The sequence below is a fragment of the Delphinapterus leucas genome, chromosome 5, assembly GCF_059928025.1.
Source record: "Delphinapterus leucas isolate spDelLeu-1000000601 "Yukka" chromosome 5, BTC_Dleu_Yukka2, whole genome shotgun sequence".
NCBI lineage: Eukaryota > Metazoa > Chordata > Mammalia > Artiodactyla > Monodontidae > Delphinapterus > Delphinapterus leucas.
The window spans coordinates 37,491,852-37,517,567 of record NC_143133.1 but is presented as its reverse complement, the minus strand read 5'-3'; the positions used below and the strand labels follow the sequence as shown (position 1 = coordinate 37,517,567).

At 44.8% G+C, this 25,716-nt stretch overlaps 1 protein-coding gene across 2 annotated transcripts; it reads left to right on the top strand.

Annotated features, from left to right (window-relative positions):
• Nucleotides 1-17: 17 nt before the first annotated feature.
• On the top strand, nt 18-24,000 carry ZBTB49 (zinc finger and BTB domain containing 49). Of its 2 annotated transcripts, XM_022567014.3 has the most exons (8): nt 18-120; nt 5,835-6,005; nt 7,953-9,055; nt 12,005-12,051; nt 18,104-18,177; nt 19,652-19,734; nt 19,826-19,987; nt 22,934-24,000. In XM_022567014.3, exons 2-8 carry the CDS (start codon nt 5,854-5,856, stop codon nt 23,596-23,598), a joined length of 2,286 nt encoding a protein of 761 aa, XP_022422722.2. In that variant the 5' UTR covers nt 18-120; nt 5,835-5,853; the 3' UTR covers nt 23,599-24,000. The 2 variants fall into 2 exon arrangements, with proteins under 2 accessions (XP_022422722.2, XP_089767774.1); XM_089911648.1 differs by lacking the exon at nt 18-120 and having other exon boundaries at nt 5,849-5,932.
• The last annotated feature ends 1,716 nt before the right edge of the window (nt 24,001-25,716 follow it).

The window sequence follows — 25,716 nt, the reverse complement described above, 5'->3', positions numbered from 1 at the left end:
AGGGGGCGTTGTCTGGGTGATTCGGCTGCCGGCGGAACCCGGCGAGCGGCGCTGAGGGCGGCGGCGGCGGCGGCAAGAGAAGAGAAGGTGGCGGGGCGTGGAGCGGCCTCCGAGGGGAAGGTAGGCGCCGGGCCAGGAGGCCGGCCTCTCAAGGGCGTGCGGGTTCGGCGCGGTGGGAGCACCCCGGAGCCCACGCTGGGTTCCCGAGGGTCGGGCAGGGCATGGAACCACTGCCGCCCTCGCATCCCCGGGCACCGCGACGGTCAGTGGAGCTGTCGGGTCAGTCGTGTTAACCCGCGGCCGCGCGGTGCTCTGGCTCAGAGACCAAGACCGGTCCGGGGCCTCGAGCGGGGCCTTCCCCTTCGTGCAGCTCCCTCGGCATGGAAACCCCACCCGCGTCCCCTCCCGGCCTCCTCCGGCTAGTCGCTGTCGGCCGCCCGGGCACCGCCCGCGGGAAGAAGCGGGTCCCTCCCCGCCCCGGCTCGCAGCATCACGCTGTAGTTGATAATAGTGCTTAAGACTACAGAGCTCCTAGCCCCCCCAGCCCCACTGGCGTAAGACCTCTCCGTGCCTCGGTTCCGCGTCTGTAAAACGGGTGTGATAACGGTTCCTACGTGGTGGGGTTCTTGTAGGATTTCATGAGTTGGTGAATGTAAAGCACTCAGAGTGCCTGCGGCTTAATCGCTTGGCTGCTCTTCTCAGCCCTTAAGACAGGTCGCGCACACAGAGGTGGAGACTAAGTGTGTGTTGCTTCAATGAGTGAATGAAGGTTGAACGGGGTTTGAACAGAGAATTGTGAGAAGCATTAGGCCTAGAGTGGGGCTGTGTGGGTGATAAGGAGGCTTTCTTTCTGGAGGTGAGCAGGGTTGGGAATGGAACAGAGGGTGTATGTGAGGGCTGCTATAACAAAATACCGCAGCCTGGTGGGGGCCTTGAACAGTAGACATTTATTTTCTCACAGTTCTGGGAACTAGAAGTCCAAGATCAAGGTGTCAGCAAGATAGTAATCTATACTATCTTGGTATAAATTTGTAGCATTTAGAACAGGAGGATACCTTAGAGATTATCTGACCCAATGGGGGAACCCCTCCACTTTCACAGAGGAAAAAACTGGGGCCCAGAATCTCCATCCATCCTGAAACCATGTATTGAGCACCTACTGTGTCGAAGGCACTCTTCTAGGTACCAGAGATACGCTGATCAACAAGACAGAAGATTTTTTTACCTTGTGACAAAGTGAGTTAGCTGAAAATATATAGAGAGCCCCGTGCTTCTTGTATCACAACAGAGCGCCTGTGTTGCACGTGTTCATCCTCATGTGTGCTGTGCTTTACTTTACTTTGGTGCTTATCTCTGGGATCACCTGGATAGTCAGGTATAGGTAGTAGACCGAAGAGGCTACTGACTTATTCCAAGGAAGGCCTTTGAGCTATTGTATGTAACTTGGAGAAGTGGTTAAGCATGTGGACTTTGGAGTCAGATTCCCTGGGTTTAAATCCCAATTCTGTGCCTTATTGATTACCTATTACTTATTAGCTGTGTTTGTCCTCTGTAACTCTGTTCAGGTTATCTATTGCTGTGTGACAAACTATCCCAAAACTTGGTGACTTAAAAACTGTTTTATTTTATCTCACGGTTTTGTGGGTCAGGAATTCAGTCAGGGCCGTGCTGGGTGGTTCTTCAGCTCCACATGTATGGACTGGGAGTGGTGATCAGCTGGAAGGGCTGGTGTGGAGCATTCATTGTGGCTTTGCTCCCACATCTGGTACCTGGGAAGGAATGGCTGGAAGGCTGGGCTCAGCTGAAGGCTGGCTGCATGTGCTCTCTCCAGCTGGGTGTCTGACAGTCCTGCTGTTGACTCAGGCCTTCCAGAGCCAGTGTCCAAAACATGGAAGGTGGAAGCTGTCAGCTTGTAGGGCTTGGGCCCAGAAATGGGCACAGCTTTACACCCTTCCTTTTACCTGTTCTGTTGATTAAGGTAGAGGCTGTTCAGATTCAAGGAGAGGATCCCTAGATCCCACCTCCCCTTGGGAAGAGGGTCAGAGAAGTTGTGGACCTCTTTTATCCACCAAATGCCTCATTGTTCTCGTCTGTAAAATGAGGCTAATAGTATGTAGTATCTATTTTACAGTTATTCTGAGGATTAAATGAGTTAATATGTGTAAAGAGCTTCAAATACTGCCTGGCATAGAGGAAACATTTGATAAATATTGTTATTGTTACAAGGTACATGATACATTATTATTCATAGCTGTTATTCATAGGACACATAAGAAATACAAGATGCAAATTCGTTTTCTGGAGTTTTTTATAATCTTATTGGAGAGGCACAGGATTGACATGAAGCAATTAGAGAACTATATTAAGTAATATAGAATAGTTACAATTTTTATAGTCAAAGTAAACTGTGGAATGGTTCATAACTTTGCATGTCACTTCTCTATAGCTAGAGAATGTCTAATATAGATTCAGAATATTTTCTGTATTTTAACATTTAAGTCTTTGGGGTATGTTGTGTTTTTAATGTCCTTTTTCTCATGGGCATAAGAGCATGGGCTCCATCCAGGGTTTAGGAACCAGGAGGTGAGATGATGGGAGATGAGATGTGGAGATTCTGAGTTGAAGGGTCATACGGTTGGAGATGTTCAGCAGAAAGCTGGACATTTGGAACTGGTGGCTGAAGCTGGAGTTTCAAATTTAGGAATTGTCTGCTCTGAGCAGGTGAAAGCTAAGAATAGATGTGATGGTGATGGGAAAGAGAAGAGGGCCCAGGTGCTGAATCTTTTTTTTTTTTTTTTTTTTTTTTTGCGGTACGCGGTCCCCTCACTGTTGTGGCCTCTCCCGTTGCGGAGCACAGGCTCCGGACGCGCAGGCCCAGCGGCCATGGCTAACGGGCCCAGCCGCTCCGCGGCATGTGGGATCCTCCCGGACTGGGGCACGAACCCATGTCCCCTCCATTGGCAGGCGGACTCTCAACCACTGCGCCACCAGGGAAGCCCCCAGGTGCTGAATCTTAAGGGACATTAACGTGTGGGGGGCTCACAGGGGAAGAAGTGCAGCCTGGAGATGGGACAGATCAGGGACATGGAGAACCGGGAGCCTTCTGGGCAGGAGGAGTTCCACAGTGGAGGTGGGCAGGCTGCACCACCACCTGTTGTGGGAAAGCTTGGGGGGAAGGGACTGAGGGCAGGCCACTGTGGGGAGTCTGTTTCAGCACAGTGAGAAGGGCAGCAGGTTGAAAGGTGAAAAAAGGAGTGGTGAGAAAGTAAAGTAGGGTGTGTAGCTTGCTCTTTCAAACGTGTGAGAGGGGGGCCCTGTGATGACTAGATATACCTGGGGGAAAGGTTTGTTGTCCTGTTTTGTTTTGTTTTGCTTTTTTCAGCACAGGGCCATCTTGGCGTGTTTACAGGGACTGGTGAGCCAGTGGAGGACAGAGTGGAGCACTGAAAGGGGTGATGAAGCAGAGTCCTAGAGGGGGAGGAGAAGGGAAGTCAGCTTTGGAAGGAGAAGGCGCGCTTCATCCTTTGAGGTGAAGGGATTGAGGGGGGTGAGCGGGAAATTTGGAATCACAAAAGGAATTTAAAGGCGCTCAGGGTATAGTAAGTCATTCATGGAATCAACCTTAGTGAAGTCAGCGTCACAGTCATTTTTCTGGAAGAGGGAGACAGACGTGGTGAGAATGAAGAGAATGGAAAAGATTCAGAAGCACTGTTGTGGGGAGTGTAGACGGAGTTGAAAAGAAACAAATAGAAAACGTTACTAACCAGCAGCAGAGATCAGCTAGTGTGCATTTTAGTGGTTGAGTATCTGCTGTGTGCCAGGTGAAGGTGGATAAGATGGTACCTTCAGAACTCACGGCAGAGTTGGAGACGCAGGTGATAGGACATAATGACAGGGTATCTTACTGAAGTATTTATGCGGTAAGATCGCACAGATGTGACCCCAAAGTCAGACTTGAGGAAGGAACGGTGGGGAAGGGGAAACGTGGCCGGAAAGACTTCAGGAGCGGGTGACAGCTCAGCCAAACCGTGTTCAGAGCGTGGGCGTTATCTGGAAGGTGGGAGAGTCATTTGTCAATAAAGTATTCCCAGGACAGGAAGTATCAGAACCAGAGACTTTTGAGGAGAGAGCAAGGCAGAGGTCTGCAGTCCACCTGCTTCAGAATCACCTGGATGCGCACAGTGCAGATGCCTCGGCCCTGGGACTCTGCATTTTAACTGGCTTTCTAGGTGTTCCTTCTAGATAACATGAGTTGAATATTTAATACATTGCCAGGGGCTATATTAAATGTTCGCATGGGTTCTCACAATTATCTCAATAACTGTGAGATAGGATGAGGAAAGTAGGACACAGAGAAGTCATTTGCCCAGCCGTATAGCTAGTGAGTAGTGGGCTAGGGGTCCAAAACTGGCCAGGAACACAGCTTGTTTGGGGAGCTGCAGGTAGTTTATTTTGCAGGGCACACCTGGGATTAATAGGAAGTAAGACTAATAATAATAATAATAACAATAATAGAAGTAGAGGCCATGTTAAAAAGATTTTGCCTTCATGGTTTAGTGACTTCTTCAGTAATGCTTATGTATTGAGAATGAAAGCAAAGAAAGCAGGTAATGGCTTTTTAGTTTTTACTACCAAACTGCCATTTTAACTTCCATAGTCTCACCTCAGTCTGACTCCATTTCTCCCCCACTTTTCCTCTTCCAAACACCACCTCTTACTAGACTGAGCTCCTCATCGTCAGAGCCCGTGTCTTAACTCATGAAGTATCTAGCTCAGACTGTTTGGCTTCACTGTCATGTACTTGGGTGTGTGTTTCCTCCCCTAGAATGTAAGCTTCAGGAGGGTGGGGACCTGGGCTGTTTTGCTTACCGTCGTAGCCCTTGAGCCTGGCACAGAGGAGTCAGTAAGTAGATGTTGAGTGATGAAATTTTCTGTATCCATATAATGGCTTCCGTCTCATTCAGAGTCAAAGTCAAGGTTCTTAAAAGGCCCTGCAAGGCTCTACGTGGTCTGGCCCTCTGCTTGTCCTTCCCCTCCCTGCCTCTCCTTTCCCCCTGGTGTCAGGTCCTCCCTCTCCCTTGGCTTCAGCTGCCCACTCAGCTCCGGCTCACACTTCATGATTGCCAGTGTTTCTGTTCCAGGAGCCTCGGCTCATTCCCGTTCCTTCCTCAGGTCTCTGCTAAAGTAGCGCCTTGTCAGAGAGGCTGGAGGGACGAATGGATGGAGGTGCTGCCTTGCGGTACCTCTCTTATTGCCGTCTTATGGTGTGTGTTAATTTATTTTGGCTTGTGTCTTATCTCCCCAAATAGGCTCGTAATTTTCCTCAACTTCTACTTCAGTGCCCCCATATACAGCTGCTCAATAAGTATTGATTTCATCTTATCCAGTTGGCCATTTCCCAACCTCATAAGTGTTTATATATGTATATTTTTTCATTGAAGTAATCTAAGTAGAAATGAGAGACGTGCATGTAGCATTAGCATGGTCATATTCTGGATTTGCACTGCCAAATATGGTGACTATTTAAGTATAAATTACATTACATGTTCAGTTCCTCGGTCGTGCTCACCACATTCCCAGTGTTCAGCGGCCCTGTGTGGCTCGCGGCTGCTGTATTGAGCAGTGCAGATAAGGAACATGTCCATCATTGCTGATGGTTCTGTTGAACAGCGTTGGTCTAGATGCTTCAGAAGCTATGTTTTTTGCTCGTTTTTTTAAACTGTTGTGACAGGGAATCATGACAGTGAAGCACAGGTCAGCCACTGGGTTTGGGTGCCATTTGATTTCTGGTGATGGCGTCAGGAATCACAACTTATCCATGTCCTTTGTCCTAGGTCTCCTGGATGGTGGAGCATGGACCCAGTTGCTACTCACAGCTGCCATCTCCTCCAGCAGCTGCACGAGCAGCGTATTCAAGGCCTGCTTTGTGACTGTATGTTGGTGGTGAAAGGAGTCTGCTTTAAAGCACATAAGAATGTTCTAGCAGCTTTCAGCCAGTACTTTAGGTACATATTTTAGACTTTGTTCTTCCAATTGTACGGAGAGAAAGCTCTTCTAGACTGGAACTATTTTGACTAAATTTTATTTTCTCCTTGGATTTCACTCTCCTTATCTTTTGTAGCACATTGTGGGTTTTTTGCTTTTGTATTGAATATTTAGAGTAACCCGAGAGGGAAAGAGCCTTTTAACTAAAATATATTTGGGGCACTTGAAACTATTTTGGCACTTTGTCTTTGATTTTAATAGTTCCAATTAACGTCCATCTTCTGTATACATTTCTTATCCTTTCAGGATAAAAAGATTTAGAAATAGAATTTCTGGTAAGAACATTTCTTTGATAAGAAATCAGAGAGCATTCTATACGCTATTTTTTTTAATTAAAACATTTTAGTTTTTGTTTCTCATTTGACTATTCTAAGAAAACAGGTTTGAACTCAGTTTACTTACCCCTGTAATCATTTTTGCCTCAGTGAAAGATTTACTTATAAATAATAATATCAAGCGATAGTATTTCATTTATTTTTAACATTAGATTATGTATTCTACATACATTTTCTGATTAACTAGATTTATCTCTCTTTACGCACTAAAGCTTCTTTTTCAGTACCTTTTTTCCCCTAAAATTCATACTATTTTATTGCTCTAGTAAACAACATATGGAACAGGATTTACTCATTCCTTGATAATCCCGAATCATCAGATTAAATCCCAGCTGTCATATATGCTACAAGTTGTATTATAGTGGATTGGCTCACTGAGGTAGGCAACACTTTTTGCCCGTGTGCAAAATGGTCCCCTACTTGGTCTTTGCCTGTTCTGTTTTCATAGAACAGTTAGGTTTAGATGTTGTGATACATTGGCTATTTTGAGTTTTCCCCACTCTACTTCTGATATGTACTTTCCTTAAGTACATATTAGAACAGAACTGAAGGCTGTTTGGGGGATGCAGGTGATTGCATTTGATAAAAGGTCTTTAACAAACTTGCAAGACAATTTACTTGACTCAACTTGGTAGTTTTACATGCGACAAATTCATTCACCAGTGAACTTGACTTGTGCCCAGAACAAAGTGCCTGGGTTTTATGGTTCCTTTTCCCCCCATTAACTTATAGGGCTCTCTCACTGCTGGTTTATGGACCATTGGGTTGCTGAGAAACATCTGACAGCCAGATAAATTACCGCTTAAAAAATGTACCTAGAGTAGTACAATGTACCTCACGTACCTAGAGTAGTCAGATTCCTAGAGACAGAAAGCAGAATGGTGGTTTCCAGGGGCTGAGGGGATGGGGATAATGGGAGTTATTGTTTCACAGGTATAGAGTTTCTGTTTGGGATGTTGAAAAGGTGCTGGAAATGGTTAGTAGTGATGGTTGTACAACAATGTGAATGTACTTAATGCCACTGAATTTATCATATGAACCATAGTTAAGTGTTTGATATTATGTGTATTTTGCCACAATTAACAAATTGAAATTTTAAAAAATTATTGTGTATCTAGGGTTGGTTTATTATAGCTATTTTTATTTTCAGATGTTTTTAAGACAGATACGGAAATATTTTTGTATGTGTTTCATGGTTTGAGATATGTTACTTTGTCAGACTAAACAGAAAATATTGAAAAATGTGTGTTCTTTAGTTTTCTATACTCTGCAATTAGTATTACATTTAGATAATTGCATTTTGAAAAAAAGAACAATGAGTATATTTCAAAATTTTATGTTGAGATTTCCTTGGAAGTTTGGATATTCAACACACTAATTCAGTGCGTCCGAATTGCTTTATTGGATGGCTTGCCAAAACCTTTTAAAGGATTAAAGCATACTTAATTTTAAAATATTGGTATTTATAGAAGGATGGTAATTTTGAATATTAACATGGATATTATTTATAAAAAAAGCTATCAGAATGTATGAACTGTTAACACTGTAAACAGATATCCTTTCTTTTATCAGGAGCCTCTTTCAGAATTCTTCAGGTCAGAAGAATGATGTTTTTCACTTGGATATTAAAAATGTAAGCGGCATCGGGCAGATCCTGGACTTCATGTACACATCGCATCTGGATCTTAACCAGGACAATATACAAGTCATGCTGGACACGGCACAGTGTTTGCAAGTTCAGAATGTTCTGAATCTGTGTCACACATTCTTAAAGTCAGCCGGTGTAGACCAGCCACCCGGCCTGCCTTGTCACAGTACATTCTCCCTGCAAAGTGCTTTGACTCCTGACACTAATTGTGTTATCAGTGAAAACTACGCCCCTCATTTGCTGCAGGAGTGCTCAGCAGGTGTTGAGCAGGGTAGAGTTGTGGATGAATCACATTCTCATGCCCCACCCTCAGTTGGTCTTCATACTTCCACAGCTGAAACCTCAAAACAAGCCCCTGATACGTTAGATGGCAGCTGCACAGAACTGCCTTTCAAACAGCCAAACTATTACTACAAGCTCAGAAACTTGTACAGTAAGCAGTACTATAAACAAGCCACCTGTCCCAGTCATGAGAGAATCGTCAAGCAGCCTTTCACTTTCAGCACATCCTCAGACCTTCATGCCGCGGAACACCAGCCCTGTGCTGTTGGTCACGCCGAGTGTGTCCTGGAGTCCTCCGAGCACTTGCCTTCCAACTTCCTGGCCCAGCCTTTGAGTGAACCTACCCCAGACCCTGAGCCAGACCACGCAAGCCAACAACCGACCAGACAGATGAGGCTCAAGAAGGCCATTCACCTTAAGAAGCTAAATTTCCTAAAGTCACAGAAATCTGCAGAGCAGACATCTGAACCCAAATCAGATGACAGGTTAACCAAGAGGATAGAATCTGCCAGTGACCATAGTGTAGAGAAAGTTAACAGCCAAAGTGCTGAAGAAAAAGAAAGTGAAGAACTCATCAGTGCTGAGAATTTTAATTGCATGAATGAGATGGAGAGGCCCGAAGACACCGCGGCCCTGGAAGACCAATCCCAGACACTTCAGTCACAGAGACAGTATGCGTGTGAATTGTGTGGAAAACCTTTTAAACATCCCAGCAATTTGGAGCTTCACAAACGGTCTCATACAGGTACACTGGTTCGGTCCCCGCAGGCAAAAGGAAAGGAAATAATGCAGACGATCAAACACCACTGCCTGCTCCTGTTTTTGTAAGAAGTTTTACTATTGCTTGATGACGTCATTGATATTTACCCCAAAAAATCAAAGAGTGTTAGCTATTTTTTATTTTATACTTTTGGTGATGCCTTTTAAAGAATAATCTTCATTTCTGTAAATGCTTTCATAGAGCCAGTTTAAAAGAATGGTACACTTTTCATTTTAATTTTAATTGCGGTTGTATATGGGAAACTTTCCACATCTCTAAAGTATGGCAAATTATTTTGATGCACTCAGATTTTCAAATTAATTCTAAAACAGATAAGCAATATTTAGTTTTCTCTTTAGAATTAGACTGTTTATTTTTTAAAAGCATAAGATAGGTTAATTCAGACTGAAGTAATTTAGTTTGAGTAATCCTGAAAGCTTTGGAAGGTAATTTGAATATCAGATTTTAAAAATTGTGATTTGGGAGGCAGGAGGCAAACTTTTTAATAAGGATCAGCTTTAACCATTTGATATTTTCAAATGAAAACCCTTCCATCTGAACATTGAATTTTCAAAGTTTTGTTACCTTAATTCATACCTTAGTTCATGTAATTCATACCTCCCCTTTCCAAAATGTTTATTTTTCCAAAAGCTTTAAAAGAAAGTGTTATACAGTATATATACATTATGTAATATAATACATATATATTACTTTCCTTCCTGCATTTAAGCATGATGACTCTAGTACACATTACAAATTAATGGCAATTATCTTAGAGGCATGAGAAGGAATATGTTATAGGATGCTTCTAAAGTAACTGCTTTTCAAGGTACTTGTGTAATTGTGACCATTGATGTGATGTCCTGTTATCACTTTTGACTCCCTGTTTGCTTAGGTGTTTACTACCTCATTGCACTGTTGAGACTGAATTAATATTTATGAAAGCCCTTTATAAATTTTGATGTATTTGAATATAAGATACTATCATTATTATTACTCCATATGAAGACAGTATCATTGACTCAGTTTTGCCCTGTAAAAACTTAATTTAGGTCATTCTGTAATTTTCTGGAGCCTAATGATCACTATAATTTTTATTTGAGAAACTTACCTATTTAGCTTTAAAGGAAACAAGAATTGTTTATTCTGCAAGAACATCTTTGGTTAATAGTAGTCATACAGTTATATGGCACAGCTGCTTCCTGGGACATAAATATATTGAGAAGGGCAGCAGTTCTCAAAGTATGATCTGGGGAACCCTTTCAGGGGGTCATTGAGGCTGAAACTATTTGTATCATAATGTAGGATGCTCCTTGCCTTTTCCTTTTCCTTCTCCCACAAGTGTACAGTGGAGTCGGCTAAAGGCTGCAGGATCTGTGATGAGGCCTTCACTCTGGAGGCCAGTGAAAAATGTCGTGTGTTTCAAAAATCACTCAGTTTTGATTTCTAATATGGACTATACTGCCAAATATGGCCCATATGAACAAAAGCTCTTTAGGGTCCTCAGTTGTTAAGAGCGTAAAGAGGTCCTGAGAACAAAAAGTTTGAGAACCACTGGAGTAGGGTTGTTAACGCTGGTCACTTGAGAGTCTTAGGAACTAGTGATCTCTTTTTTCAGACTCTCATATCTCATAGGGCGGACTTTAACGTAACATATATTATCCCCATAACTTCAGACATAAATGTAGTCCAAAATACAGCATCCATATGATTATAATTACAGTTGACCCTTGAACAACGCAGGGCTGAGGGGCACTGACCCTCTGAGCAGTTGAAAATCCTAGTCTAACTTATAGTTGGTCCTCCATGTACTGGTTCCGCCACATCTGCAGACTCAGCCAACTTCCATCATGTAGTACTGTAATATTTACTACTGAAAAAAATCCATGTATGAGTGGACCTGTGCAGTTAAAACCCTGTTGTCCAAGGGTCAACTGTACTTGGGGTCAGAAGCTCCCCCCTTATCCTTGAGGAAGCCTTTTAGGAAAAGATCAAAATAAAAGTACCTTAGCAGAAGCCCATAAAGCTGGCACAGCCCAGCAATACAGTAGGAAGGGAAACATTTGTGTTATTTTTTTAAAAGGCTCTTAATGAAAGCACTTGATTTGAGGGGAGTGGGAAAAATGGAAGGTTCTTGGTCTTAACAGTCTCTGTTTATTAGGGTTCTAGAGGTGTTAAAGGCAGTACCTGAAGTATGTTTTTAAACAGATTATTTTCTAGAGACTGTCTTCAGAATTGCTGTGGTTTCTTTGTAGTAGAGTCCATTCTCTCCATCTATTCTGTACCAAAGTGTAATTATTCAGAGTTGCTGAAATCAGGGGGCCAAGCAGTCAGCAGGGGAACGTGTCTCATCATGGAATCTTCTTTTCCCCTGTCAGCACGTTGCAACCAAGGCTGAAAGGCAGTGGGGAGGGGATTTTTCCCATCACACTTTCAGGAGATCCTGCTCTGCTTTGGGCTGTCCCAGGTTCATACCTCATGTGGTGTGAATGAGTCACCCTGGTTCTGTTAGGAATCGGTGGTCATTGCAGGAGTCAGGCTGAGGACGGGTGACCAGGTTCATGCTGTTCAGCCAGAAAACTCACATTTGATTTTCAACTGAAGGAAAAGTCTGTGTCCAAAGCCTAAATCTGGTTTGAATGCAGATAAATACGTTTGATTTCAACACAGGTGTAGATTTGGAGAACACTTTAATTTCTTAGAGAAAAGTAAATACAGGTTTCACTTTTATCATCTCTGCCTGTCATCTAAGGCGCGAGAGATGATGAGGATGGGGACAGAGGCTCCCGTTTTCATCGTCTAGTGATGAAGTATGTAGTACTGTGGTTTGGAAGGTGGGACAAAAGAGACAGCTTCAACACTTTACGCAGAAAACTCTCCTGCAGATGTTACCCATGGTTTTACAAGTTGTTGTTTTGTTTTGTTTTGTTTTAGGTGAGAAACCTTTTGAATGTAACATTTGTGGGAAACATTTCTCTCAGGTGGGAATTCTTTTATTTATTGTTAATAATTGGAAACCTGAAACCCAGTGTTTATTTTTATTACAGATAAGACATACTTTTGGACTTGGGAGAGAAGCCTCCGATGATATCTGTAACTTAAAAGACTTCAGACTAAATCAAGAAAAAAATAATTTTCAAGAAAAGAAATTTCTAGTTCATTGGGCGGAAAATACCATTTTTTATAAGTGTGTGAACTCTCACAATACCTTTTTCCCGCATTAAGGATGGGTCCATTTCTAGTATATTTCTTTTCTTCCACAAGTGATGTAACCATATTGAGCACCACTTGGGGGCTGCACATTGTGCTGGGCTGGATCCAAGACAAATGTCCTTATTCTTACTGAGACACTAGATGTTAGGATGCTGGAGAAAAGACCAAACACATTTCATTCCCTGCTTTCACTACCATTACACATGTATTCTCTCACTCAGCCGGCATGTGTTGTGTCCTCCTATGGGCGCTGTACTGATCTGGGCACTAGACGTAGAGAAACCTAGAGATTGAATGTTCTAAAGAAAATTTTGAACATGATAGAATGGCTGTGGGATCCTGCTTTTCCTTCTGAAATGGAAGGTAACTCTTCCCTTTGCCACGTGCCGGGCATTGGCATTCCAGAAGCTTCTCGCAGGGTCCCAGTGCACAGTCCTGCAGAGGAAGCAGTCACCCCACAACTGTTTTTTACACACGCGTGCTAATCCTGGAGTAACAGCATGTGCAAATGCTGTCTTACTGGGGAAGGACCTTGGGGCTGGGCCTCAACGGAGGACTCGAGCCCTCTATTGTGGAGAGAGTGGGGCAGCGTGGCCCCGCGGCGCACGGCAACAGCAGGAGTGCGGCCCCCGCTACTGTCACATCCCCACGGAGCCGGCTCTTCCAATTTACCCTTCATCAGTCTCCCACACACCCAGACCTGCCATCTAATTACTTCTCACTCTTCTACTGGCTGCAAGCAGTGATTCACCTCATCCTAACGTGTTCCTGTGTATTACTAGTCCAGGCAGGGTCCGTGCACCCACCAAGTGTTCAGTGAGCTTCTGCTGAACTGAGTGGAGGGGTCGTTGCTCTACCTGCCTCTCTCGTTGAGGCCTGTGCTTCTTCCTACCAGCCTCACCTGGGGGTCAGAGCTTGGCCTCTAGAGCCAGACAGTCTGGATTTGGATCCAGCCTCTGGTTTACTGCTCTGACCTTGGACAAGCTACCTAACCATTTGGCACTCAGCTTTCTTATCTATAGAGCCAAGGGTGTGAGACCCTTGACCCCCATGGTGTGTGAGGAGTCAGTGAGTTCATAAGATGATAGCATCTCACCTGGCTCATGGTGAGTCCTCAGGACACGTCACTAGTCCCTCTCCTGTTGCCATCGCCTCCCTTCTCTCCTCTCTCTGTCCTCTCTGCTCTTGTAGACCAGTCTTCCTAAGGTGCACTCTCTCCACCCCACATCCCACCATTTTAACCTTTCTAGTTTTGGTGTAGTGGGAAAGCATAAAACTTGGATTAATGACCATTAATAGTTAGCAATCTCTACTCTGGGCCTCATTTTTCTAATTCTTAAAAATAGGGATAATACCACCTCATGGGACTATTAGAATTAAATGAAAAAATGGACATGAAAGTCCTTTATACGTTTACATTGTGATAACAATTTAGGTTCTGTCCTTTTCTTGCTTGGAACCCATCCTTGACTCTTCAGTGCTAACCAAATAAAGTGTACCCAGACTTTCAAGCATCGAGTCTGCCTTCGGCCTTCTCTCCTGGCGTTAATGCCGGGCTCACCCTCAGAGATTCTGACTCTGTTGGTTGGGACTGGGGCTTGAGTGTTGGTACTTTTTAATACAGTGGTTTGGATGGCAGCCCTGTCCACTGCTTCAGACCTTGTCCTACACTTTCCCTCTCGAGTCCCATCAAGGGCGGCCCTGTCTGATAAACGTTACAGAAATCCTCCTCTTCTGTGTTGGTGTCTGTATGTTTACCAGATTTTTATGACTGTAAAGTTATGTATAGTTATAGTTTACAGATGTATATCACTGTTTTATTTCATAATGAAGTAACGAAATTTTTGTGAATAAGCTCTGCCATGTGCTAGGGCACAAAGACAGGTAAAGGCTTCAGGGAGCTTTGCGTTTAGAGGAAGAAACAGTTGTATAAACTGATAAAGCACAATGAAACGCTGCAAGTGCCGTGACACTTGTATAGGCAACGGTATGAAGAGGAGAGTAGTCATTTCTACCTGAAAGCTGGCGGGGGCGGGGTGGGCACTGAAGACAGGGAGTCATTGATCAGCCTAGAGTCTCTGGCATTCCAGGTGGAGAGAGCAGTGGTGGCGTTTACACACGAATACTCAGTAACCTGTCCTTCATTTCTCATATGAACTGGAATACGTGTGGTTACAAGGGACTGGAAATACTTTCCTTTCTGGAAGATTTAGAAAACAGACCTACCAATAAGAATTAATCTTTTATGCTGTGTAGTATTTCGTAGTGTAGGTCTTTTTTTAAAAAAAAAAAAAAGTCAGCCACAACCTTAATTATGAGTCAGCAAGCAGTTTGAGACCTCAGCTTTAAAACGCTGTGATAAGCCTGGATTGTGACAACAAACTATGCACGTATTAATATAATTCTGGACACTGTACGGGCCTGGATCTCAGCAAGTAAGAGTCACGCAGTACTTTAGAGTATGAATGAGGCTCCATTTGGAGCCACGTGTCTCCCGTGTAGAGGAGAACCTGGGCCATTTGATGCATCCAGGGGAGAAGACTAAGACAGTGACAGGTCTGGAGTGCCTGTCACATGAGAAACAGGAAAAGGGAAGCAGTGTATTTAGCTGTCTTTGGGGAGAGGAATGGAGTTGCTTTGTCTCTCCAAGGAGGCAGAATAGAAACACTGAGCAGCTGCTGCAGAAGGACAGGTTCTGAGAGGCTCGGTGCCCGCCCAGCAGCTCCTGTGTTGTGTCCAGGGCATGACTGACGGGATACAGCATCCCGTAGGAGGCTGCTTAGACACATTCCAGGGCACTGATGTGGCCCGATGCCAGGGGTGGCAAAGTTTCATCCCATCCATGGTGAAAATGCAAAAAATAAGAATATTTTAATGAACTTCTCTTAAATTTTCAGCTCTGAGGTGATATTTCCCACATTTTCAGTGTTAAATGTCCTTTTATCAATATAATGATCATTGTTCTTTAGGTGATATCTCAGTGTTAATCTCGATATTTTTTTTGTTTTGTTTCAAAGTCTTAAAACTTCTGAACTAGATTACTTTTAAGATCTGAGTTCTCTTTCTCTAAAGTTTTACGGTTCTCTATTTTTTTTAATATAAACAATCAGCAGCCACTAGAAGAGTACCCTGACAGAGAATCTCTGCCTGGTTTGATCATGTTTAAATACTGAGTTTCAGGTACCTGTTAGAAGGAGTTTATTTTTTAAACTGCTCAACAAATCAGGTGTTAACTTCTTTTCTACAACAGAGTTTTTCACTTCAAAATTCTGACAACTCCATCCTAATTTAAAATGGTATCCACTTAGAAAGGGTGGAACTTCCTTTTGTGCAAATATTTTTCAGCCCAACAGCAGCACAAGCTTTTGAGTCCACAGACAAAGCTGAATCAGAATATTCCATCCCAGCTATAGGGGCTGAGGCTGCTTCCCTCCCAGAGCCTCTGTTTACTTCCTGTAATGTGTGAATTATACTTTATGAGGACATTGAAACACTGAAACACTATTTGCAACTGCTTAGCAATGTGTTCCATTCATAGTAAACTCATAATAACTAAGGGCTACTAGTATTAGCACTTACTGGAGTTTTCATGGATCCAGCTATAGATGATTTCTAAGATGTATAATTAGTAATAAAGCATAGCAAAGTTTACCAAAAATAAAGACTCTTGACTAAAGGGCAGATAATCTGGGCCCCACTGTGCTATGTAATTTGGTATAAATTATCTGAATGCATTATTGGATGTTTTTGCCTGAATCTTTCCATTATTTAATCTACTTTTATACCATTTATCAGACTAATTTGTGCTCCTTTATTTGGGGGAATGATAATTACTTTCATTAGACATGTCCAGTATTAAATATCTAAGGAAACATCTTAAAGTTTGTTTTACTGTTGTGTACTATAATATTAAGTGGAAGATCATTCAGTTTGAAAACAAGTAATTGTTTACTTTGAAAACCAAAGTAATTGTTTACTTTGAAAATAAGTAATTGTTATGCTTTATTTAAAAAAGAAAGATGCAGCATTGCTAAGAATCAAATCAGAATGCATTTCAATCATAATACATAGTTTACAAAATAACTTGAAACAAGAGGGATCTAATTTAACTGTTGAGCAGATGGTGCTATTCAAATTGTTATTTAAATGACAAGCTTTTCTGAAATTTGGAAATGACTGATTTAAAGCCCTCAGTGGTGCATTATCTCAACTCCAGTGAACTGGTTCCTGGATGGCAAAGTGACTGCTTGTCATACTGAATTCAGTACAAGCTAGTTTATTCACAGAAACTTGCACGCCCTCATGTAAGACAAGAGTTTAAACTCAGACAAACTAATATTAATTTCTGGCCTACCATGTAACTAGAGCAACTGATTTATTTATCTGAATCTCAGTTTTACACCTAGAAAACAGAGATAATAATACCAATTTCTAAGAGTAATTTAGTTATACTGTACTTGTAAAGGCCTGAGTAGACCAAATATCTATTGCTGTTGACATTTGCTGTTTTATTACTGTTATTAATAGTCATTCAGTTAAAAGCTGGGTATTTCCCAGTGTTTTGCCAGATTCTTTCTCTTTGGTTATCTAAAATAAACAAGTTTTTTCCTAAGCTATATTTATCATATTCTGAAATGTAGTATCTAACTTAGTGTTTCCCAGAGTCTGATAGACATAAAGAATCTTCTGTGTTATATAACATAAAATCTACAGACAACATTCTTTATACCTGTCCACGGGTTCAGAACCACCTTCAAACCTATAACCATGAACTATCTTTGCATTTTGTTTAAAATATACATAGCAAATTTGTAAATTTACATAGCCAAGTTTGTGAGTTGGGTATTACTGTTCATTCTCTTTTTTTGGCTAATTTTGTGCATAAGGGCTGCAACATTATTACCCTTAGATATAGTCATCCTGCTCAGTGTATTTTGTAACAGAACACTATAAAAAAATTAAGTTGGGAAATGACAGATTGAGAGTATTAAATTATAACAATGGAAGATTGTGTTTCCAAATCCTAATTTGAAACATTTGCCAGTAGCTTTTGTAATATCTGAGGCAATTGCAGGTTTAATTTCATTGTACTTTAGGCAATTTAATATTGATTTCCTGTTGATTAGTACATGGAAATCTATTTTGTGATCTCCATTTAAATCAGTTATTCTTCGTAAAGCCCTGCTAGTTTCAGAGATTAGAAATGTAAAAGGCCTGCAGCTGAAGGACTACTGTGAATCTCCTGATTTGCTTTTTTGCACGAATGTGAAAATGACCAACCTGTCAGGCAGAATAACTGTACTGCCAAGAAGAAATACTTTTTGGAAACGTCTCACTTTCTTTATAAAGAAAAGCTGTTTTTCAGGAAGAAACAATGAATACTGAAATAACCAAGTACAAGTGCTACCTTTTTTTCAAATGATGTTGCATATAGGTGGTCCAGGTTTTTAAAAAAAAAAATGAAATAAAATACATCAAGAGCTGTTTACAACACAAGCTTAGCGACCCCTAAAGCAGCCTCCACAGTGTGTCGGGCCCGTTTTAGAGGAGTGCGACACCGTGGCCGGACCAGGGGCTGGCGTGGAGCAGAGCTGAGAGGCTCCCCTGTTCAGCTCACTGCTGGGCGGGGCTGCTCCTGACTCAGAACCAGGCCGGACCTTGATCTCCTTGCATGTGGCTGCGTCTGAGTCGTGCATCCGGAGTCTTCATTTGGAAGTTGGACTGGAACCTGGCTAAATCTGCCAGTTTTCCTTTTGAATTTATGTGCTCTTAAAATTTTTTTTTCACTATTGGCATGTTTTTTCTTTTCCTTTTTTACAGGCGGGTAATTTGCAGACTCACTTACGTCGGCATTCTGGGGAGAAACCATACATCTGCGAGATCTGCGGGAAGAGGTCAGTGCTGGGCTCGTTCATTCGCACGTCAGGAGCAGTCTTGGCATCTCTGAGCCACGTAGGGGCTCACTGTCACTCAGGAACACAGTAAAGCCAAAAACCCTCTGGCTTTTCTTGTGACACACATGAGAATAGCAAAAAGAAATGGAAATGTTAATTAAAGGAAAGAATCTAGGACACAAGTCTTAGGAAATGGGATTTTACATGAAACAAAATTATCTTATGCTAAAATTTCCATTCATTCCAAAAATGTCTGTTAAAATAGATGACTGGCCCCCACGGAGGTGACTGTCTGGTAGGGGTAATGAGACTCGCAGCCTGAATGCCTGGAATCAGGAGAGGAGGCGGTAGGAGGCACCCCAGCTGCGCATCCAGACCTGTGAAGGGCCGAGAGTTCAGCCACAGGAAGGCCTGGCAAGCCTGAGGGCTGGGGAGGCCTTGGACTTGGAAAGTGAGGCTTGACTTGGTGACAGTCTCCCTCTGGAGGTGGAGAGCAGTATGAGAGATGGTCTCTCCTCTGGGCACACCGGCCTGCAGCGTGGACTCCCCGCCCCTCACTGGGGGTGTTTGTCGGGAGTCCACACACTCTATGATCTATTGGTTGGTCATTCTAGGACAGCAGGCAACAACCAGGACTATACCAGTCACACAGTGTTTTCTTCATTCGTTTAACCAGTCATTCATTCAGCATTTATTAGTCACCTACTGTGTGCTAAATGCTGTGTCGGGAACATACAGATTCTCGGCCCCTGATAAGTTCGTACTCAGGAGTTGGGGGCGGGGTGGGATGGGCACAGGCCAGCTATAGTCACAGTTCTCTGCTAGGATGGGACAACACTCTTGATTCGGTTCCAGGAAGACAGTTATCTTTGCAGATGGTAGAAAACAAAGAAGTGAAAGCTACCTAGCCTGACACGTCTCCCTTTCTGCCATAGCTGCCCAGGTTTAGTGCCCAGGTCACATGTACTGCCTGTTTGAGGCGCCTCTTAACATAAGCCCCCTGCTGCTTCGCTTGGGGTCCCTGTTTTGCAGGATGTTTTAAATGTGAGCCTTCTGAGCTCCATGCATTTAAAATCATGTCTCTATGCAACACCTTCCCCCAAATGCAACCTCTTATCCTGCTGTCGAGTGTGGTGGGAAGGAAAGAGCACAGAGCTTCATACTGGGGGGTGGGCTGGAGTTACTCCCCAAGCCAACTTAGTGATCACCTCTGAAGAAGAAAGGTTAGTGAAAGTAGGTAAGAAAAAATGTTTTAGAAACAAAACACTTGGATCATTTTCTACTTTCCTTTAAAAAGAGAAAAAAAGTAAACTTTTTTGTTGTTTTTTAAACCTCTGAAATGAAATCAGGCCACTCCTCACCACATTCCGAAGTAATAGAGGGAGCAGCTCGTCTCCTCCCTCAGCGACTTGCATTAGAAAGATTTGCAGTGACGCGGAAAGGCTCCTAACTGAATTTCCAAATTGCATTACAGGTTTGCAGCCTCTGGTGATGTCCAGCGCCACATCATTATTCACTCAGGAGAAAAACCACACTTGTGTGACATCTGTGGTCGAGGTATAGCTGAGGGTTTCCCTTTTCTTCCTTGAAAATTTCTGATTAAAATGTTCTCAGCCCTTCAATTTAACCCCTGTTGTGGTCTCTCTAGGGTTCAGTAACTTCAGTAATTTGAAGGAGCACAAAAAGACACACACGGCTGATAAAGTCTTCACCTGTGATGAGTGTGGAAAGTCTTTTAACATGCAGAGGAAGTTGGTAAAGCACAGAGTTCGGCACACGGGTGAGCGGCCTTACAGCTGCTCTGCCTGTGGTAAGTTCCTGCCCACCACAGACCCGCGGTCACCTGGTCATCCCTGTGGGGAGGGCACCGGGGTCTGTGCCCACTCCGTCCTGGGCTGTTAGGGGTCTCAGATAAGTCGTCTCTGTTTTCATGGGTAAAATGGAAGTGATGCTGTTTCTTAACCACCTTGGTCCTCTGATTTGTCTGCATTTGTGTAGCAGACATTTACCGAGTGTCTTCAAGGTATCAGGAACTGTCCTGGGTGCTCCAGTTACACAGATGACTGATACTGAGTCCCAGGTGCCCTGTGCTCCTGGTCTGGGCCCGTGGAGGGTTGGCAGTTGGAAAAGCGGGGGAGAGCGTGGGGTGCAGCAGCAGGGGCTAGAGCATGGTGGCCTGCTGGGGCCTCGGGGGCACACGGTAGGCTCAAGAGGGAGGGCTTCTTGAGATCATACTGTGTATCATGAAGCAAAGGTCGTTTCTATGGCATTTGACGCTTCAGAAAAGTCATCAGGAAGGAAAGGGAAGGCTGGCAGCTCTCAGTTTCCAGGCACATCACTGCACAGATGAGGAAACTGGGATTGCAAGTTAGGTCGCCTGGTACCTGTGATAACAGAGTGTTGGAACCTCTGAAGAACTGGGAGGGCCTGTATACATGTGTGTGCAGCTGTGCACATGTGCACACATGTGCCCCTGACAATGTGGATTGAATCGCGGGCAAATGAGTGAATAACCATTTTTACGATTACCTGTTTAGAACAAATAGGAAAAATGCTCAGAGTCAGGCTATGGGGAGCCTGGAATTGGGGCATCCTCGGAGTGGCTTGTTCTAGTTGTGGTTCGTATCTAAATTAGGGCAGGACGCGTGGGATGTAACCAAAGGGAGGCAGCTTTGTTTGTATCTCCCACTTACACTGTGTACAGATCTCCTGGACACCAATGTCGGCAGCTCCATTACTATTAAAGGATAAAATTGCATCACTTTAAATCACAATTGCAGTCTCAAATCACTAGTTTAAAATGTCAGTTCTAAATTATTATTACAACTGTGAACTTGATTTCAGGTTCACTCTTCTCTTCCTTCCCCAGCCAGACCTGCTGCTGGCTAAGACCCTGTAGAGAAAGCAGTGCAGCAGGACCCTCTCTTCCCCCCACTTCGTTTCCACCCCTCCAGCCACTCACTGACCATGGTTTCTGACTCTAACAAGGTCAGCTTTCAGGGAAAGGGGGAGGGAGAAAGGGAGCAGGAATGGTCTTACATGACAGGTTCAAAGCTTTATAACACCTTTATTGAGATAAATCCCGTACTATAAAATCTAGCCATTTAAAGTGAACGGTTCAGCGGTTTGGGTGTATTCAGTGTTGTGCTACCCTCACCACCATGTAATCTTAGAACCTTTTCCTCACCCTAAAAAATAAACCCCACACCCATTAGCAGTCACTCCCCATCCCCTCCCCCCAACCCGAGGTAACCCTTAATCTACTCTCGGTCCCTGTAGATTTGCCTGTTGCAGACATTTCATATAAATGGAATCATGTAATACGTGGTCTTTTGTAACTGACTTCATTTCACTTAACAAATCTGCTCTGAGCATTCATGTACATGTTTATGTGTGGATGTATGTTTTCATTTTCTTGGATTCAAAAGACAGTTTCCGTTTTAAGGTGGCTTCCCATTCTGAGCTTTGCTGAGTTTAAAGCTTGGTCCTCTCTCTGCCTCTTCCTTCCCTCCCTCCCCCGTCCCTGTCCCTGTCCCTGTCCCTGTCTCTCCAGTATTTCATGCTTCTTCTAAAGACAGCCTTCCCTTCCACTCTGTTCTCCTTCCGCAGCACTCAGCTGTACTTTTCCGAGATGGAAAGGTGCATTTTCTTTCTCAGCGGGACTTTTTCCTTTAGCGCTTGGTTTTGTAAAAGCAGTTTCCTCCGAGGAGACTTTCTCTGTTGGCGCCCCGTCACCTCTCTAGGCAGTCCTCTTAGGCCCCGGGCTGGCTCACTTCCCATCTGGGGACATACTCACATTCCGTGCTCTGGGGGATTGCAGGCCCACACCTGGAGGCAAGCGCTGCCCCACCGTGACCTCCGATGGACACACGTCGAGCCTGGCTGCCCTGTCTTGACTTGAGGGCAGAGGGGAGACACCTCCCATATGCCCTGTCTCGCTGGGAACTCTACTGTGGCCGAAGTTTATACACGTTAAGGACCCTGAAAATAGTTAACACCTTTTGCCAACTAATTCCACTACTGAGAATTTATCTTAAGGAAACAATGAAAAAAAAAGATGTTAGTTGAACCTCAGGTATAGTAGCAAACAGTTGGAAGCAGCCCAGATAGCCCACTGTTGCTTGACCAGGGCTGGATAGCTGAGAATTCAAATGTAATGACATAGGAATAAGTGAAAAGTTCTAAAATATGTGTCCATGTAAATTGTGTAGTTTGTTTCAGACCTTGGTAAATGTGTTATGACTTCTATAAGGTTATTTATTGGTTTTTCTCTTCCGATCTTGTAACCTACTCTCATGACGGGACTAGATCCCCTACCTCTAGCTTATACCCAGAGAAAGGAAATAGGACCTGGAGAAGGATGCGTAAAATTATGTTAAAAGCTGAATACATAAGTACCTTCAGAAAAGATGCTTCTAAACTATAGATTGACTGTGTTAGATTTATGAAAATCTGAACAAAACTGATGCGATTTCCCAGTGTGGGCGTTTGGGGCAGGCGCCCAGGCACACCCAGCGAGCACTCCTGTGCAGGGAGACGGGGCTCCAGAGCCCTCGCACGAGACGCCCAGACCAAGGCTGCAGGTTGGAGGGGCTACAGCCGGAGAAGAGTGGAAGAGTCTGGAATCAGAGTGAGCAGGTGACAGCAGGGCTCAGCTGAGTTCACATGAAAGCAGAGTCCTTTGGGGTTTAGCAGGGGTGGAGGGGACTCCTTCCAGAATGTTCTCCTCTGAAAAGATCCCTTTTTCTTCTTCCAGGAAAATGTTTCGGAGGATCCGGCGACCTCCGCAGGCACGTCCGCACTCACACAGGGGAGAAGCCGTACACGTGTGACATCTGCAACAAGTGCTTCACCCGCTCTGCCGTGCTGCGGCGGCACAAGAAGATGCACTGCAGGGCCGACGACCAGGGGCAGGACGCTCTGGAGGAGCTCACACAGGCCATCGAGACCTCGGACCTGGAGAAATCTCAGAGCTCGGATTCTTTTTCTCAGGACGTGTCCTTGACTTTGATGCCCGTGTCTGTTAAAATCCCCGTCCACCCAGTGGAAGAAGACTCAGTGGCAGAATTTGACGGCCACTGTAAGTTCCGGTCCCTGGTTCAGTCTCACGGAGCAAGTGAGCAGGAGAAGCTCAGCTTGGGTCCCCTCAAGCTCGCCAAGCCTCATGTGCCGCAGGTGCAGCACCAGGCCTACAGCTACTCAGGCGTGGAGGCCTCGGCTGGCACGGAGCCGCTGCAAGCCGACGGTATGGCCGCAATCCGCTCGTCCCTGGCTGCCCTGGACCATCACTGCGCCGACCCCCTGGGCAGCCGCGCGTCCGCCCCTGCGTACAGGAACTCGGAGGGACAGTTCTTCTCCAGCATGACCCTCTGGGGGCTGGCGATGAAGACGCTGCAGAATGAAAGCGAGCTGGACCAGTGAGGTCCTCTGTCAGCAGCTCAGCATCAGAGGCGGCTTTAGCCCGAGAGGCTAGACTCTGTCCCTCCTGACGGGATGGTCGTCGGAAGTGCCTTGAGCTCAGCGTGTGGGAAGAAAGGCCTCCTGGCACATCGTGGAAGTGGACGAGGGACTGAACAAGCCTTGCGCCCCAGAAGGCTTGAGAGACCGTCTCCCAGACGCGGTGTGAACTGCGTGTAACTACTGTACATTTTGGTCGTGGTAAAGGGAAAATATATGGATATAATAATACAGATATTATTTTTGCATTTTTACATGATTGAAATTTGTAGCATTTTGTATTTTTATTTAGAAAAAGATTTTATTTGTATAGGAAACTCATACTATAATTTAATTTGAATAAATAAAAGTTGCCTTTCTGTATAATATTGTGTTTCCACAAATATTTTTATTAACCCAAAGACCATAGTGGTATAAAAAGAGACATCAACGAGGGCTCACCCTGCAGGGATAAGTGCCAGGTTCAGTTCTTGTGCCACCTTGGACAGTGGGCTTTGGGAGCCCTCAGAACGGAGCCTGAGTCCTGGCTGCCACTTCCTGGTCAGGTCATGGGCAAGCTCCTCAACCTCCTAGAACCTTCTCTGGGTTTGCTCTTCTGCAGCGTGAGATGAGTGACTTTCAGCATTCTTACAAGGCTCAAATGATCTCCTCGTCCACTTGAAAATACCGGCCCAGGGTCTGGTTGCTGACAGAGCTTCTAAACGCGTCCAGTCTCTCAGCCGCCCAGCAGACCTGCCGGCCTCTGCGGGACAGTGAGTCGCGTCTGTAGCGCTGTCGCGGGAAGGTCAGAGTGAGAGCAAGTGCACTGGAAGTGAGGTTACCTGTGTGGGCCGCGGAAGTCACTGGCCTGTAGAACTGCTTGCACAAAGGACTAGGATGCTTGAGGGTGCCTCCAAATACCGTTGTCATCAGCTCTGGCCCGGAAATAAAACATGACAAACGAGAGAGGCACGGGTAGGTGAGGATTTTCATGGAAAACCCGTGGTTGCAGAATAGGACGTCAGCTCTGAAGTCAGATTCAGGTTCAGCTCCTGACGTTCCCAACCGTTAAGGGCGCTGCAGTCCCGCAAGGCTGCCCTGAAGATGGAAGAGCCTGAGGTCGCGGGGGGCTGCAGCCTGCACGAGGACATGCAGCTGGTAAAGCTGAGACCCACGGTCTCCTTGGGGCCGCACCTGGCTCTGAACTTGATGGCTGGTAGTCGCACATGGATGGTCATCACCCTCTGCCTTCCCGCTTGTCCCCTTTCTCATCCCCGCCATCTCTTTCCAGCTCCTCCCTCTAGTACTCCAGCCCCAGCAGCCCTGCATCCCCACCAGGACCTGGAGCCCGTTGGTCAGCTCATCTTCTCACTGCCCCTCACCCCTCATGTCCCTGTCTACCTCTTTCCCAGGCTGCACCCCATGGGCCAACGTGCTGTGATCCGCCCGCCAGCCTCTTTATCAAGCTTCCCTGGTAAAGCCTTGCCCTCTCCTCCTGCACGTGGGGAGCCGAGCCAGGCTGGTGAGAAGCAGCCATCCTCTGGTTTCTACCACAAATTCCTGGTGAGCCCGGGGTCTGTGTGGCCTCCTTCCTCACTGATCGAGGCCCTGTGCCGTCCTGGACAACTCCTTCTCAGCCTTCGCAGTGTTCTCCATCCTCCCGCCCATGAGCTTGCTTCCTGTTTCTCTGGGGACTTAGAAGCAAATAGGAAGGCCTCCTCAACCTCCCCGCACACCTACCAAATCGCTGTGCCTGTCGATTGTACCCTCACCTAACTGCTGCCTCCCCCCACCCCACCTCTCTATACCCCGGCACCCAGCCTTGTTTTTCTCATTAGGACTTTCCACTTTCTAACCTACTATAGGCTTCTCTTGTTTCCCCACCAGGAAGTAAGCACCTGAGATGTTTGTCTCTTGTTCTCTGCTCTATCACCAGCGCCTGGACAGTGCCTGGCACTTAATAGATGCTCAGTAAATAATTGTCAAAGGAATGATCTTAGAATTCCTTTTAGTCACAATATGGGCCCGCCTGGATTGGTCCTCTAATTTCCTTTCCTCTCTGGCACCCTGTTCAATCAGTTGGCCTTTGTCCCCACTACTCCA